This window comes from Macaca thibetana, chromosome 1, assembly GCF_024542745.1.
Source record: "Macaca thibetana thibetana isolate TM-01 chromosome 1, ASM2454274v1, whole genome shotgun sequence".
Lineage (NCBI taxonomy): Eukaryota > Metazoa > Chordata > Mammalia > Primates > Cercopithecidae > Macaca > Macaca thibetana.
The window spans coordinates 14182655-14198887 of NC_065578.1; the positions used below are offsets into that span (position 1 = coordinate 14182655).

General features: G+C 51.4%; 1 protein-coding gene across 1 annotated transcript; it reads left to right on the forward strand.

Moving 5' to 3' along the window:
* The first annotated feature begins 2098 nt into the window (after nt 1–2098).
* Nucleotides 2099–10783, forward strand: LOC126959986 (chymotrypsin-C-like). The gene is given in 9 exon segments (XM_050800162.1): nt 2099–2144; nt 4382–4450; nt 4453–4472; nt 4574–4671; nt 6516–6641; nt 7484–7620; nt 8666–8811; nt 9660–9845; nt 10769–10783. Coding segments are annotated over 9 exon segments (837 nt in total). The 5' UTR covers nt 2099–2104.
* Nucleotides 10784–16233: the final 5450 nt, after the last annotated feature.

Genomic DNA, 16233 nt, shown 5'->3' on the forward strand with positions numbered 1-16233 from the left:
GGAGGCAGAGGTTGCAGTGAGCCAAGATTGCACCACTGCACTCCAGTCTGGGCGATAGAGGGAGACTCCATCTCAAAAAAAAAAAAAAGAAACAGCCTGGCCAACATGGTGAAATCTGGTCTCTACTAAAAATACAAAAATTAGCCAGGCATGGTGGTGGCATCTGTAATCCCAGCCATTCGGGAGGCTGAGGAAGGAGAATTGCTTGAACCCAGGGGTGGAGGTTGTAGTGAGCTGAGATCGCGCCACTGCACTCCAGCCTGGGCCACAGAGCGAGACTCTCAAAAAAAAAAAAAAAAAAAAAAAGTAAAAAAGTGTAAAGTGTAGGTTAAAATCCTCCTTCACCCCCAGATCACCGTTATGAATGGTGGGGTGCCTAGTGCTCTGAACTTTTCTCTCAGGAAATAATTCCTAAGGTGGCCAGTAGGCCCAGCTCAGAAAATGACCTTCAAGGGGAGCTCAGTATGAGTAGAGGGGAAAAGGAACAGAATCTAACCAACCAGGCTGAGGCCAGGCCTTGGGGCGAATGGATCAACCCACATGTTCCAAGGGATGGCCAACCCCGAATGCCGGAGGCTCTGATGGAACTTCTGTCACTCAGTGCTTTGGGCCCTCAGAACTGCCACTGACCTTGGCATTCAAGTCACAGAATCGTAGGACTGAAAAAAGCCTGAAAGTCCATCTGGTCCTATCTGCCCATTTTAGAGATGGGGAAACTGAGGACCGACAACTAAGCTGACTGCAGGAGGGAATCTGGCCAACTAAGCACCTTCCAGAGCCTGCTGGGCCTCTGCCTCCAACAACAGCCCTGGAGGCAGGTGCAGGAGCGCACCAAGCCCAGGCAATTAGAAAGATGAGACAGAAAGAGCACCAGGAAGCGATCTAATAGCACTAGAAAGGCAGAGAAGGAGCAGTGTGTCTCCACAGCTTGAAGGCCCAGGCTGGTGTTAGAAGCTCCACCTTCAAAGTCTGGCTCTGCTGCCGCCCAGCCGTGTGACCCTAGATGGTCACTTAGCCGCTGAGTCTCAGCTTCCTCACTTTTATTTTATTTTTTTAGAGACAAGGTCTTGTTCTGTCACCCATGCTGGAATGCAGTGTGGCACGATCATGGCTCACTGCAGCCTTGAACTCCTGGGCTCAAGCGATCCTTCTGCCTTAGCCTCAGGAGTAGCTGGGAGTAAAGGCATGTGCCACTGTGCCTGCTCCTTTCTCATCTCATCTCATCTCAGAGCAGATAATCGTGTCTATTCATGTTGTTGGAAGAATTAAGTGAGATAATGCAAGAAGAATTGAGCGCAATGCCTGACACAGTAGGTGCCCAATAAATAACTAAAAAGAAAAAGGTAGCGGCCTGTAATCATACCTGTAATCCTAGCACTTTGGGAGGCTGAGGTAGGCAGATTGCCTAAGCTCAGGAGTTCAAGACCACCCTAGGCAGCATGGGGAAACCCTGTCTCTACTAAAATAAAATTTAAAAAAATGGTGGTACACATCTGTAGTCCCAGCTACTCAGGAGGCTGAGACAGGAGAATCGCTTGAACTCACGAGGCAGAGGTTGTAGTGAGCCGAGACTCCAGCCTGGGTGACAGAGCAAGACCCCATTCTAAAAATAAATAAATAAATAAAATACAAAAAATTAGCCCTGCGTGGTGGCAGGTGCCTTAGTCCCAGCTACACGGGGACTAAAGCACGAGAATCTCTTGAGCCCGGGAGGTGGAGGTTGTAGTGAGCTAAGACTGTGCCACTGCACTTCAGTGTGGGGGACAGAGCAAGACTCCGTCTCCAAATAAATAAATAAATAAATAAATAGTATAAGGTAGGGAGAGAGAACGAACACACACGTCAAGCAGAGTGGGGTGGGGGATGCCAAAAAGCACTGCAACTCAGAATTTTCTGTTTCAGGATATTTGGAAAATCCATACTTCTGAGAAAGCCTCATCTCCCGCCCGAATTAAACAGTAACCACCCAAGGTCGGGGAAAGGGCCTTATCAGAGCAGGTTTCTCTCCAAGGGGCGGTTTGGCCTTGACCAGGTGACTCACCTGCTCTTGCCTATAAGTGTGCCCAGCCCATCCTGAGGGTCAGCCAGTCCTGAGCATCCAACCATGTTGGGCATCACTGTCCTCGCTGCGCTCTTGGCCTGTGGTAAGCGGTGGGGTGGGGCTGCAGCCAGCAGGCTGTGAGCTCGGGCTGGCCTCCAGGGCAAGGACAGGATGGGGGTGGGGGGCCTCTGCTCTCCAGGTAAGACACTTTGGGGTCTCCTGTGGGTTCGGATGCTACCAACCAGCTGTGTGTCAGGCAAGCCACAGCCTGCCTAGCAACTCTGTTTCCACATCTGCAGAATAGGGGAGATGATCTGATGTGTCCCCAGTTAGAAACGAGGTGTGGAGGCCGGGCGTGGTGGCTCAAGCCTGTAATCCCAGCACTTTGGGAGGCCGAGACGGGTGGATCACGAGGTCAGGAGATCGAGACCATCCTGGCTAACACGGTGAAACCCCGTCTCTACTAAAAATACAAAAAACTAGCCGGGCGAGGTGGCGGGCGCCTGTAGTCCCAGCTACTCAGGAGGCTGAGGCAGGAGAATGGCGTGAACCCGGGAGGCGGAGCTTGCAGTGAGCTGAGATCCGGCCACTGCACTCCAGCCTGGGCGACAGAGCAAGACTCCATCTCAACAACAAAAAAAAAGAAACGAGGTGTGGAAAGCTGCACACAAGGGGCAGGGACACGAGATGCCTCATCCTGGGTTCACCCCAGGGACCATCAGGGTCTGCCTTTCCCGGCACCCTCTCTCCCTTGGGGATTCTCCATTCCATCATTTTGGTGGCGTTTTCCAAGATTAGGAGCCCAGGGACTTGGCTTAAATGCCACATCTTCTCTGCAGGACCTGGAAAAGTCATTTCACCTCTCTAAATCTCACTGGCTTTTTTGGCAAAGGAGAGCACTTAATGAAGAGTCCTTCCGTTAACAACAACAACAACAGTAATAATAGCAGCTCCTGTTTTCTGTGTATTTACTATGTGCCAGGTGCTGTGCTGGGACCCTTACATGTAGGAGCCAATTCAATCCTCAAAACAACCCTAAGAGGTAGGGTCTATTGCCAGGCACGGTGGCTCACGCCTGTAATCCCAGCACTTTGGGAGGCCGAGGTGGGTGGATCACTTGAGATCAGGAGTTCCAGACCAGCCTGGCCAACATGGTGAAACCCCATCTCTACTAAAAATCCAAAAAATACAAAAATTAGCCAGGCATGGTGGCGGGCGCCTGTAATCCCAGCTACTCAGGAGGCTGAGGCAGGAGAATCGCTTGAACCCAGGAGGAGGAGGTTGCAGTGAGCCGACATCGTGCCATCAAACTCTAGCCTGGGCAACAAGAGTGGAACTCCATCTCAAAAAAAAAAAAAAGAAAAGAAAAGAAAAAGAAAAAGAGGTAGGGTCTATTAATAGCCCCATGTTACAAATGAGGACATCCAGGTTCAGTGCAACTTAGTATCTTGCCTGACATCACATGGCAGGTTAGTGGAAGAGGCAGAATTTGAGTCCACGTCTGTCTCGCGGAACAGCACGTGTTCTTGACCGCTCCACACATCTTCCCAGCTATAACAGTGGACTCCGTGCTCTCTCACACACACACCATGATACAGGGGTCTAAAAAGGGACAGAAGAACACAGGTGTACCAGGCACTCGCACATATGCCAGCCACATTTTTTTTTTTTTTTTTTTTTTTGAGATGGAGTTTTGCTCTTGTCACCCAGGCTGGAGTGCAGTGGCACGATCTCAGCACGCTGCAACCTCTGTCTCCTCGGCTCAAGCGATTCTCCTGCCTCAGGAGAGGTGGGTGGATCACTTGAGATCAGGAGTTCCAGACCAGCCTGGCCAACATGGTGAAACCCCATCTCTACTAAAAATCCAAAAAATACAAAAATTAGCCAGGCTAATTTTTGTAACCCTGAGTGGCTGGGGTTACAGGCAGGTGCCACCACGCCTGGCTAATTTTTGTATTTTTAGTAGAGACAGGGTTTCACCATGTTAGCCATGCTGGTCTCAAACTCCTGACCTCAAGGGATCCGCCTGCCTCGGCCTCCCAAAGTGCTGGGATTACAGGTGTGAACCACCGCGCCCAGCCAAACGCTTTCTTTTCTATGTGTTGTCTAATTCAGTCCTCAGGACAAACTCACCGGGTTAGTGTGATTCTTCACATTTCACAGAAAGGGAAAACGAGGCCTAGAAACCTGGGTGACTTCCCCCCTGTCACACAGTAAAGTATCAACCCCATGTCTGCCCAGCCCCAAATCTGTGCTCCTTCCACCTGCCCACCCTCCCACTTGTTTCCCCGTGGGCAGCCAGCCCCACTCACCGGCTCTCCTGGCCTCCTGTCTCCCCAGCCTCCAGCTGCGGGGTGCCCAGCTTCCCGCCCAGCCTATCCGCCCGCGTGGTGGGAGGAGAGACTGCCCGGCCCACAGCTGGCCCTGGCAGGTAAGCCTGTGTGGGGCTGGGAGGTAGAGATAGAGAGGCTGGCGGGGTGAGGGTCCCAGGGACCCGCGGGTTGACACACAGCCCTCCCCACCCTCCTGCAGATCTCCCTCCAGTACCTCAAGAACAACACGTGGTGGCACACGTGCGGCGGGACCTTGATCGCCAGCAACTTCGTCCTCACCGCTGCCCACTGCATCAGGTGTGCGGGGATGGTACCCTGAGACCTGGCCATCACCCATGGGTGGGAGCCTGATACTCTGCTTTTACTGAGCAGCTTCTCCACACTCCAGGCGCTGGGCTACAGAAGCTACTCACACCCAGTAGCTCATTTATTCAGTCAAGTATTTATCGTGCATCTATTATGTGCCAGGAACCAGCAGTGAAGACAAAGTCTGTGCTCTCGGGAAGCTTATATTCTTGTGGCAGGCAGAGCGGCAGACAGTTAAACAAGATATTACATCTCGGGTGATTTTAAAAAATAATAATAATAAGGTATTGACCAGGTGCAGTGGTTCACACCTGTAATCATAGCACTCTGGGAGGCCGAGGTAGGTGGCAGGAGTTCAAGACCAGCCTGGCCAAGATAGTAAAACCCCATCTCTACTTAAAATACAAAAATTAGCCAGGTGTGGTGCGGGCACCTGTAATCCCAGCTACTTGGGAGGCTGAGGTAGGAGAATCGCTTGATCCCAGGAGGCGGAGGTTGCAGTGAGCCGAGATGGCACCCATGTATCCAGCCTGGGCAACAGAGCAAGACTCCATCTCAAAAAAAATAAAAATAAATAAAAATAAGGTCAGAAGAGGAGAAACAGAATGAGGGGTTCTATTTTTAAAGGGATGGCCAGGGGAAGAGCTGAAAGGGGGATATTTGGCAAATATTTGGGACATTTCAGAGAGCTAAGAGGGGGTTATTAGGGCAAAGGCCTGGAGGAAGTGAGGGAGGAAATCGTGGGTCTAGGGGAGGGGTGTTCCAGGTGGAGGGAACAGCCACACAAAGGCTTGGAGAAGAGACCTGTCGGTGTGGTTGAGAACTAACGAGGAAGCCGGTGTGGCAGGGGCAGCGTGTGCTAGAGCAGAGTGGGAGGAGGGGAGCTAGAGAGGAAATAAGTGCAGGTCACTGTCAGGACCTTGGCTTTGGCCCTGAGTAAGAGGGAGCTCTTGGAAGGGTTTCTGAGCAAAGGAGAGTTGTGGGCTGACATATTTTTATATATTCCATAAAATATTTTTCATATAGTTTATTAAAAACATATATTGCAATATATTTCATTTTATATATTTCATATATAATTTTTTTTTTAGAGAGACAGAGTCTCATTTAGTGGCGCCTTCATGGCTCACTGTAGCCTGGACCTCCTGAGCTCAAGCGATCCTCCCACCTCAGCCTCCTGAATATATAAGACCCCACCTGGGTCAATAAGCACACACCACCAGGCATTCCCAGCTAATTTTTCTTCTTGTTTTTTTGTTTGTTTGTTTTTTAACTTAGAAGCCCAAACCTCACCGCAAGTTTTCTGTTTTTGTAGAGATGGGGATTTGCCATGTGGCCCAGGCTGGTCTCAAACTCCTGGCCTCAAGTAATCCTCAGGTCTCAGCTTCCCAAAGTGCTGGGATTACAGGCGTGAGCCATTGCACCTGGCCTGGGATATTTTTAAACCCACACCGCTGGGTTCAGAATAGACAGGAGTAGGCCAGCGTACAAGTGAGGGGCAGTTAGGTGGATGCTGCAACTATGCAGGCAAGAGCGGTGTAAGCTTGGATGAGTTTATTCTCACAGCCGCCCTGGGAGTATGTTCCAGTATTGCCTCCCCCTTACAGATGAGGGAACTGAGGCACGAGGCTACACAGCCAGGAGCAGCAAGCTCACAACATGAACCCAAGTCCCTTGACCCCAAGTCCTAGGCCCTTCCCCGTCACCCTGGGAAAGGACAATGGGGACACTCTCTTGCCCTCAAATGAGTCCCACCAAAGCCCCAAGCTCCCTCTCTATCCCTCTGGCTGGCAGGACCAGGGGCCACCCTGACCTGGTCCCCTTCCTCTGCCCAGCAACAACCGGATCTACCGTGTGGCCCTGGGAAAGCACAACCTGGAGGTGGAAGATGAGGAGGGATCCCTGATTGTGGGTGTGGACACCATCTATGTCCACGAGAAATGGATCTCCTTACTAGTACTGTGAGTGACAAACTGCCCATCCCACAGCCGCTGGGGGCAGTGTGGAAGGAGGGGTCCCCAAGACAGAGCCGCAGAGCCTGTCGCACCCCACACCTGACACCCCATCCTCACCCTGGACAGCCAGCGAATGACTCTCTTACACAAAATGGCAAAATGCTGAGTGGAGACAAATACCCCTCGTATCCCCCTCATTGGCCAAGACTCCCAGGAAGGTGCACAAGGAAGGCCCCCCACAGTGTCTCTCCAGAGGCTGGGCCAGGGCTCACCTTTATTGAGTGCCTACTGTATGCCCACATTGCAATAGATACTTTATGTGCCATCTGTTATGTAATCCTAACAACAGCCCTGGACAAAGAACCGAGGCTCAGAGAGGTTAAGAAATGTGTCCCAGGTCACACAGCCCACTTTGTGGCAGAACTAGGAATCAAACCAGGTGTGTCTGGGGCAGCCAGCTTTTATGCCTGAAACATGAAAATATTAAAACTGGCATCTGCAAGTGCCATCTTTGGCATTAGAGTTCGCAACTTGCTACAGCCTCTGTTTCAATGGGCACACAGCCAGCAGTGGTTTCGAACACTTCCACCCCCACCTCCCTCTGTTAACCCTTTCCCGAGGTGATGACATGTGAGAAGAAGCCGTCAACAGGGCGGGTGATCGTGTTAGATGGTGAATCGTTCGTCCCGACATCCCCGAAGGTCAAGAAGCAGCTGGCAGTCAGGAAGTTTGTGCAGGACCCCTGAGCACCCTGGGCCTGACTCCCAACTCACAGCCCGAGCCCCTTAACCCGGACTTGTGGGGCCAGGGTCCTCCTGCCCACTCACCCTCTCCACTTTGGATTCCAGCAACGACATTGCCCTCATCAAGCTTGCAGAGCACGTGGAGCTGAGTGACACCATCCAGGTGGCCTGCCTGCCAGAGAAGGACTCCCTGCTCCCCAACGACTACCCCTGCTATGTCACTGGCTGGGGCCGCCTCTGGAGTGAGTATCGTCCCTGGCAAATCCCGAGAGCCTTCCTGAAGGAAGCAGCATGCCACCCACTTTCCCTTTCTGCCTTCACATTTTCATGTCTTTGTAAACCGTGTAGCAATAACAGCTAGTATTTATTAAGTACATACCATGTGGCAGACACTAACAAGGGTCTCTGAGAGATGTGGTAAGGTTTAGACGAATTATAATTTGTCAAGTGCTCAGAACAGCACTTGGCACACACTGTCATGTAGATAAAGGAAAATAAACCATTTGGGGGGGGGTGACATCTACGGTATACCATATGCCCAAATAGATCCCAGGGGAATTGAAAGGTAAATGCAAATCATGAAACTGTGGGATACTTAGAAGAAAATGCAGATCACTATTTAGAAAAGCCTGGGGGAGAAGCCAGGTGTGGCGGCTCACGCCTGTAATCCCAACATTTTAGGAAGCTGAGGAGGAAAGACGACTTGAGGCCAGGAGTTCAAGACCAGCCTGGGCAACATAGTGAGACCTTGTCTCTACAAAAAAAAAATGTTTTAAATAGCAGTGTATGGTGGTGTGTACCTGTAGTCCCAAACTACTCAGGAGGCTGAGGCGAGAGGATCACTTGAGCCCAGGGGTTTGAGGCTGCAGTGAGCTGTGATCTTTCCAGCCTGAGCAAGAGTGAGACCTTATATCAAAAAATTTAAAAGAAAAAAAAAAAGAAAGAAAAAAAAAAAGAAAATCTTGGGGGTGAGAAAGGCTTTTTAATGTGTGACAGCAAAGACAGAGACCTGCAAGAAATGATTGACAACTAAACCCCCAGAATCCAATTTAAAAACAATTCAACTTACCGCTGCAGCTTCCTTCTGCCGGCAGCCTGCTCCTGGCCCTCTGGGACCTGGGCTTGCCTCTTGATGAAGGGCAGGTGTGTGGTCTGCACAGCATCTCAGCCGGCGCTCCCCTGGGTCCCATCCCAGGCCTCTGCTCCCTGAAGGCCTGGGGAGGGACTGGACTGGACTGGGCTGGGCTGCCCGGCTGCCTCCCTGGTCACTGCTCACTCTCTCCCCAGCCAACGGCCCCATTGCTGATGAGCTGCAGCAGGGCCTGCAGCCTGTGGTGGATCACGCTACGTGCTCCAGGATTGACTGGTGGGGCTTCAGGGTGAGGAAAACCATGGTGTGTGCTGGGGGCGACGGCGTCATCTCAGCCTGCAATGTGAGTGACTAGGTTCTGCACCTTGTCCCTACTCCAAGTGGCCAAGAGGACGTGGGAGGAGAGGGGTGTAATGGACCAAACCCTTCCCCTGGGAGGAGACTGAGCAAGCCCTGACTGGGCCCAGCAGGCTCAGGGTAAGCCCATCACCGCCCCCCGCTCAGCACTGTGGTGAGAGCATGAGCATTGAGCATGAGTATCTGAGTTCAAGCCCCAGTCCCACCATTTAAGAGCTGCAGAACCTTGGGAAGGCTGTTGAACCTCTGACCTCAGTTTTTCCATCTGTAAAATGGAGTTACAGTAACCACTTCACAGGGTTAGGATTAAATGAGTTTAAAGGATGCAGAAGAGGCTTCACTGAAGTCTCTACACATGCTCCTCCATGCCATTTGCTCCGCCAGTCCAGGGAGACCAGAACCATAAAACATCTAAGATAATCAGGGAATGTCCTGTTTTCACACACAACCCTTTCCCCATTCTCGCCCTCCTTCCCCACCTTCCCAGGCCTCTGGCACAGCTGCCAGCATCCTCACTGCTCTGACTAGCTCACAGAGTCTTAGACAAGGAGACCTGAACAGCTAGGGAAACTGAGGCACGGAGAGGAGTAACATCATCCCAAGATCACGCAGCAAACCAAGAGCTAGTCCGACACCCCAGGGCCTCCTAGAACAAGGCCAAGGCAGCCTCAAACCACACTTCCTCTGCCTCCCTCACCATGAGAAGTCTGAGGCCAAAACTGTCTACTAACTAAGGCTGAGAAACCAACCCACATCCCCCACCCCAACCCAGCCCTGCTTCCCAAGCCTGCCTCTCGGGGGCCTGGTGGCTGATGCCCTCCCGGTCTGGTGCAGGGGGACTCCGGTGGTCCACTGAACTGCCAGCTGGAGAACGGTTCCTGGGAGGTGTTTGGCATCGTCAGCTTTGGCTCCTCGCAGGGCTGCAACACCCGCAAGAAGCCGGTAGTCTACACCCGGGTGTCCGCCTACATCGACTGGATCAACGAGGTGGGTGCCGCCTCCACAGCTGTCCCTGCACCTGTCAGTCCCTCCCCCTCACTCGCCCACCCCCTCACTCATTCATGCATTTATTCATTCATTTATTCACTCATTCCTGCCCTTATTCACTCATTCATGCATTTAGTCACTCACTCATTTATGCATTTATTCACTCATTCATGCGTTTATTCACTTACTCATTCATGCATTTATTCACCCATTCAGCATTTATTCACTCATTCACACATTTATTCATTCATTTATTCACTGATTCATTCACTCATTCATGCATTTATTCACTCATTCATGCATTTATTCACTCATTCTTGCATTTATTCACTCATTCATGCATTTATTCACTCATTCTTGCATTTATTCACTCATTCATGCATTTAATCACTCATGCTTGCATTTATTCACTCATTCATGCATTTTGTCACTCATTCATTTGCTCATTCAGTGATTCATTCATGCACTTATTCACACATTCACTCTCTCATTCAAGAAATATTGGTTGAGTGCTTCCAGTAGCAGGCCTTAAGTTGGGTCCCAATAAGGAAAACAGTCATCGACTCCTTCATCCATCCATCCACTGCCTTCATCAAGCACTTATGTCCCCATCCAGGCCCCACACCAGTCTCCCCCAAAACCTGACCCTCTGAGGCTATGGCCCAGCAGAGGAGAGGGATGGTGTGGATGGCCATTATCATCTTGAGAGTAGGGGAACAGAGGGTCGCCCTGGGCTGGGGGCTTCCCCACTGGGGACAGGGTGTGTTCCAAGACCCCTTTGCACAATAACCTGAAATGCTGAGGGGCTCAGACCCTTTGGACAGGGATAAGGCTGGCATGTGAAGGCTGGGGGCCGCCGGCCATGCCCCCATGGACCTACCCTCCGGGCAGAGCCTTGTGCTGCCCCAGAAGGTGGCACAGCCCTGAGTCCCTCACACTGTTCTCTGCTCCTCCAGAAAATGCAGCTGTGACCTGTTGCTGGGAGCGGCGACAGGGAGTCCCTGCAAGAGCAATAAACTTCCTTCTCCCGGGGCTGCCTGGATCCTTGATTTGCGCAGCCACTAACTGCTGCTTCCCAGCTCTCTGGGGCTGCCCCTTTCCACACTATGCAGCCAAAGAGAGACCCCACCCAGCCAGTTTCCCCCACCCTGCATTAGACAGGTGAGGAAACGGAGGCCCAGAGAGAGGACCAAGGAAACAGCCTCCTGGGGCATTAATGGCAGGCAGGGGGCTGGGGGCGGAGAGCCCAGGGAGTCTTGTGTGAAGCCGGAGGGGATGGGAGTTAAGGACACATCAGACACCTTCCCCACTCCATCTCCCAAGCTGTGAACAGGGGAGACGCTGATGAAATCACTCGCTTCTCTGATCCTACCTCCACCGAGGGGCCTGGCAGGTCCTCACGGCCCCCAGCTGCAGGTGGAAGGCAGGGTCTCCCCAAGAGCAGCCTCCCGCAGGCCAGAGAGACCACCCCACAGGAGGATGGCCAAAGCTCAGGGACAGCCACTCCTGGGGAAGGGGCTCCCTAGCCAGGACCCCCCCAACCCACCCCGCAGCACAGACCCCACGGCTGTTGTTGGCAGGGGCTCTCTGCTTTGAGACGTGTTTACTGAGCCGCCCCTGTGTCCTGCCCTGTGCTGGGCATGATGAGGGTAAAGGAAGAGGAGGAGACCCCAGCATCACCCTCAGGAGACACATGTTTGAAGGCAATGGTTTCCACACAGAATCACAGTGGTCAGAGCTGGATATGCTTTCATTGCATTAGACAGGTGGGGAAACTGAGGCCCAGAGAGAGGAAGGAGTTGGGACAGCCGGCAATGCCTGATCCAGCAGAAGAGAGTTCTCCCGAGGCTGACAAGAGGCCAAGAGGAGCCCGAGATGAAACAGACCCAGTGTCCAGGGAGGGACGTGCCAGCAGGATCGGACCCTGATGATGGGGGTGGCCAGAGATGAGAGGGACCCAGTGTCCAGGGAGGGACATGCCAGGGGGATCAGACCCTGGTGATAGGGGCCTCTGGCCTGGCGTGCTCCTGGGAATGTCCTGTTCTGGGGAGGTGCCCCTAGCCCAGCCTCTGGACCCCTCGCTGGAGAGCCCTCGGCTGCAGCTGCTCAGACTGGCCCAAGAGTTCTCCCTTTTCTCCACCAGACTTTGTCCTCTGGGAGTGGGGACCATGCTGTGACTCCCACACCCCAGTGATGCCAAGGCAAGTCTCAGGAAAGACTTGACTTATCGACAAGAAGTGGGGGCTACAGGGAGCCCCGGACCACCCAGACCCGGGAATCCAGGATGGGGTAACCCCAGCTGTGCAGGAGACGGACCAGTAAATAGATCATTAAATTCCCTGGTATACATTTGAAAACAGAAATACAGACCAGAAGCATAGAAATGGGACACTTAAACCAGTGTCAGTTGGCAGGAGGAATTCATGATGGCTTCCTAGAAGTAATGATGCCCAAGCTCGGTCTTAAAATTTGACCAGAAGGTACCCAAGTACAGAAGGCAGTCCTGTTTGCTTAATCCAGACTTCATTCCAGGCTATCCTCTTTTTTTTTTTTTTCTTTTTTGAGACAGAGTCTTGCTCTGATGCCCAGGCTGGAGTGCAGTGGCACCATCTCTGCTCACTGCAACCTCCACCTCCCAGGTTCAAGCGATTCTCCTGCCTAAGTCTCCCAAGTAGCTGGGATTACAGGCACACACCACCACGCCCAGCTAATTTTTTTTTATTTTTTTGTATTTTTAGAAGAGACAGGTTTCACCATGTTAGCCAGGATGGTCTCGATCTCCTGACCTCGTGATCCACCTGCCTTGGCCTCCCAAAGTGCTGGGATTACAGGTGTAAGCCACCATGCCCAGCCCCAGCTAAATTTTTTGTAATTTTTTAGTAGAGATGAGGTTTCACCATGTTGTCCAGGCTGGTCTCAAACTCAGGTGATCTGCCCGCCTTGGCCTCCCAAAGTACTGGGATTACAGGCGTGAGCCACCAGGCCCAGCCTCATTCCCAGCTGTCTTCTTTTGTGTATGTCTTTATATTGGGGGTTATAAATGCTAAATGCTTGCTGTCCTCAGATCCCTTGTAGTTAAGGAGCTAATTACAAAGTTAATTAATATTGCAATGTTATTTAAGAAATGTTAAATAATATCTAACATTTATCAGGCACTTAGTATGTGCCAAGCACTATCCTATAGGTTTTACATTATCTCAATCCCCAAAAACAACCCTGTGAGGTAGGTTACTATTAACATCATGCCCATTTGACAGATGAGAAAATTGAGGCCAGAGAAGGTTATTGACTTCCCAATGTTTAACTAGAAGATGGTGGAGCCGGGATCCAGACTTTAGTGATCTAACGCCAGGGCCTGTGCTCCTGTCTACCATGCTCTGCTGCCCTGCAATGTAAAACATCCTCTGGGGAAAAAAAAAAAAAATCTTTCCTGATAAGAAGGATCTGATATAGCTGATGCTGCCCCTTGCCTTCTTCCTGCCTTGAATATGGATGTGATGCCTGGAGCTGAGGCAGCCACCTTGTGGCCAAGAGAATTACAGAGATGTCAGCTTAGACCTCGTCAAGCTATAGATCCAATGCCAGCCACCATTTTCCTCTGAATGTCTGGCTATGTGAAAAAAATACATCTGCACTTGTTTTAGCCACTGAAGGTTTTCAGTTACTTGCTAATCAATTCACTAGGGAACAGAAGGGGTCACTTTCTAGCCGAGGGAACAGCATGAGCAAAGCTATAGCGACTGGTTGAAAGAGAACTCCAGTGTTGCCAGAGCATAAAGTCAGGGGCAAGGGCAGAGTGACCAATTGTCCTGGTTTGCCTGGACTGAGTTTTCCAAGACACGGGTGTATCAATGCTACAACCGGAACAGTCCCAGGCGAGCCAAGATGGTTGGTCACCCTGGCAGGGAGGAGCAAGCGACAAGACTGGAAAGGAAGCAAACGCCCTTATGGAAGGCCTTGTGCAGTGGTAGGGGCTGCTGGGACTTCATGCTGAGGGCAGAGGGAGCTGTAGAGGGCTTTTAGATAGCAAAGTGGCCACTATGGTCCGACGTGTACACTAAAGTGTCCACCAGACAGCTGTAGGGAGGGTGATTTGGAGCAGGCAAGAGTGGAGGCAGAGAGGCCAGTAAGGAGGCTCCTGTAGCAGTCTAGGCCAGAAATAATACAGCCTGGATGGAGGTGGTAATGAAAAGGAGAAAAGGGAGGTTTCAGTAATTATTTAAGAGGCACAACTAGCGTAGAGCAGCAGGCCTCCAGCCCCACATCGACATAAACTTCCAGGAATCTGCTTAATTATCAAAACTATTATTTGTCAGGAGCCAGGCATGGTAGCATATACCTGTAGTCGCAGCTACTTGGAAGGCTGAGGCAGAAGGACTGCTTGAGCTCAGGAGTTCGAGACCAGCCTGAGCAACATCGCAAGACCCTGTCTCTACAAAAAATACAAAAATTAGCCAGCCGTGGTGGCATGTACCTGTGCTGGCAGCTACTTGGGAGGCTGAGACAGGAGGATCACTTGAGCCCAAGAGGTCAAGGCTGCAGTGAGCCGTGATCGTGCCACTGCACCCCAGCCTGGTCAACAGAGTGAGACCCTGTCTCAGAAAACAAGAAACAACAACAACAAAAATGACTATTTGTTAGCTAATACATGGTGAAACACAACCCACAGTTCAATTTGTTCAACAAGACTGTAAAATTTGGCCAGGCGCGGTGGCTCACACCTGTAATCCTGGCACTTTGGGAGGCCGAGCTGGGGGTAGATCACCTGAGGTCAAGAGTTCAAGACCAGCCTGGCCAACATGTCAAAACCCTATCTCTACTAAAAATACAAAAAATTAGCCAGGCGTGGTGGCAGGCGCCTATAATCCCAGCTACTCGGGAGGCTAAGGCAGGAGAATCGCTTGGACCTGGGGGGTGGAAGTTGCAGTGAGGCTGAGATCGTGCTACTTCACTCCAGCCTGGGTAGGCAAAAGAGCGAAACTCTGTCTCCAAAAAAAAAAAAGGGGGTGTAAAATTCTCAGCTTTGGGGACAAGATCCACTATTATGCCCAAGAATCAATGCCTATATATGGTAAACAGAATAATGCTCCCTGCAAAAGATGTGTACACCCCAATCCCCAGAACCTGTGAACATGTTACCTTACTTGGCAAAAGAGATTTTTCAGATACGATTAAATTAAGGATCTTGCCATGGAGTGACCATCTTGGATTATCTGGGTGGGCTCTGTGTAATCAATAAGGGTCCTTAGAAGAGGGAGACAAGAGGGTCAGGGTCAGAGAGAGATTTGAAGATGCTACGCTGCTGGCTCTAAAGATAGAGGAAGGGGCCACAAACCAAGGAACGCAGGCGGCCTCTGGAAGCTGGTAAAGGCCAGGAAATGGATTCTTCTCCAGACCTCCAGCAGGAAACAGTCCTGCCCATACCTGAACTTTAGCCCAGTGAGACGAACTGTGGACTTCTGACCTTCAGAACTACAAGATAATAAATGTGTGTGTTTTTAGTCACTAAGTTTGTGATGATTTGTTACAACAGCAATAGGAACCAAATTCACCATCCTTCCTCCCGTGTTAGAAGGCAAAATCAAAGCGCACTGTGGTGGGTGTAGTGGGGAGGGAGAGGGAGGGGTCAGGAAGGACTCCCTGGGATCTGGCTTGGGTAACAGTAGGGATTTGTGGACTTTGTCCAAGAAGTCACAAACTGGTGGCTGGAAGGGAGGGAAACTGGAAATATAGGCACTGACCCTCCCACCGCCACCTTCTGCCTGGGGGCTGGGAGGCCTGGAAGGGGCTACTGAGCCCCACGAGCCACTGATCCACTAGGGTGCATTGGGTGCCTAATAGCCGCTGCGTGGCTGGTATGTATTGAGCACTCAGTAATTTGTGTTAGGCTCCACCCAAGGCTTCATATATACGATCTCATTTCATCCTCATGGCAACCCTGATTATTATCCCTCTTTACAGATGAGGAAACTGAGGCTCAGAGAGATTTCAAACTCAGACCAGATGACACAGCTAGTAACGGGGCACCATGATTTAAACCCAGGTCGTCTAACCCCAGAGCCTGTGCAACTAACAACTTGTTGTTCTGCCATGAATCCTAAAGTCTAAGGATCCCCTTGCACGCTGACCCCCTGTAGTGACCAGGGAGGTGTAGGCTATGGGGGTGCCGAGAAGCCTCAGTAAAACCAGCGATAAGCCCAGCCCAGAGGCTGGAGAGGAGAGTCATTGCTCCCAGATGCTCACGAAAGACTTTCAGTCACTGTATCAACTAGCAGAGGCATGATAATGCTGCCTAACAACCAACCCCAAACGCCTAGGGGCAGGCAGTGATGAGCACTTATTGCTGACACGTCTGGGGACAGTTGGGGGTGTCAGGCAGCCCTGCTAATTTGGGCTGGACTCACTCATATGTTTAGGGGTC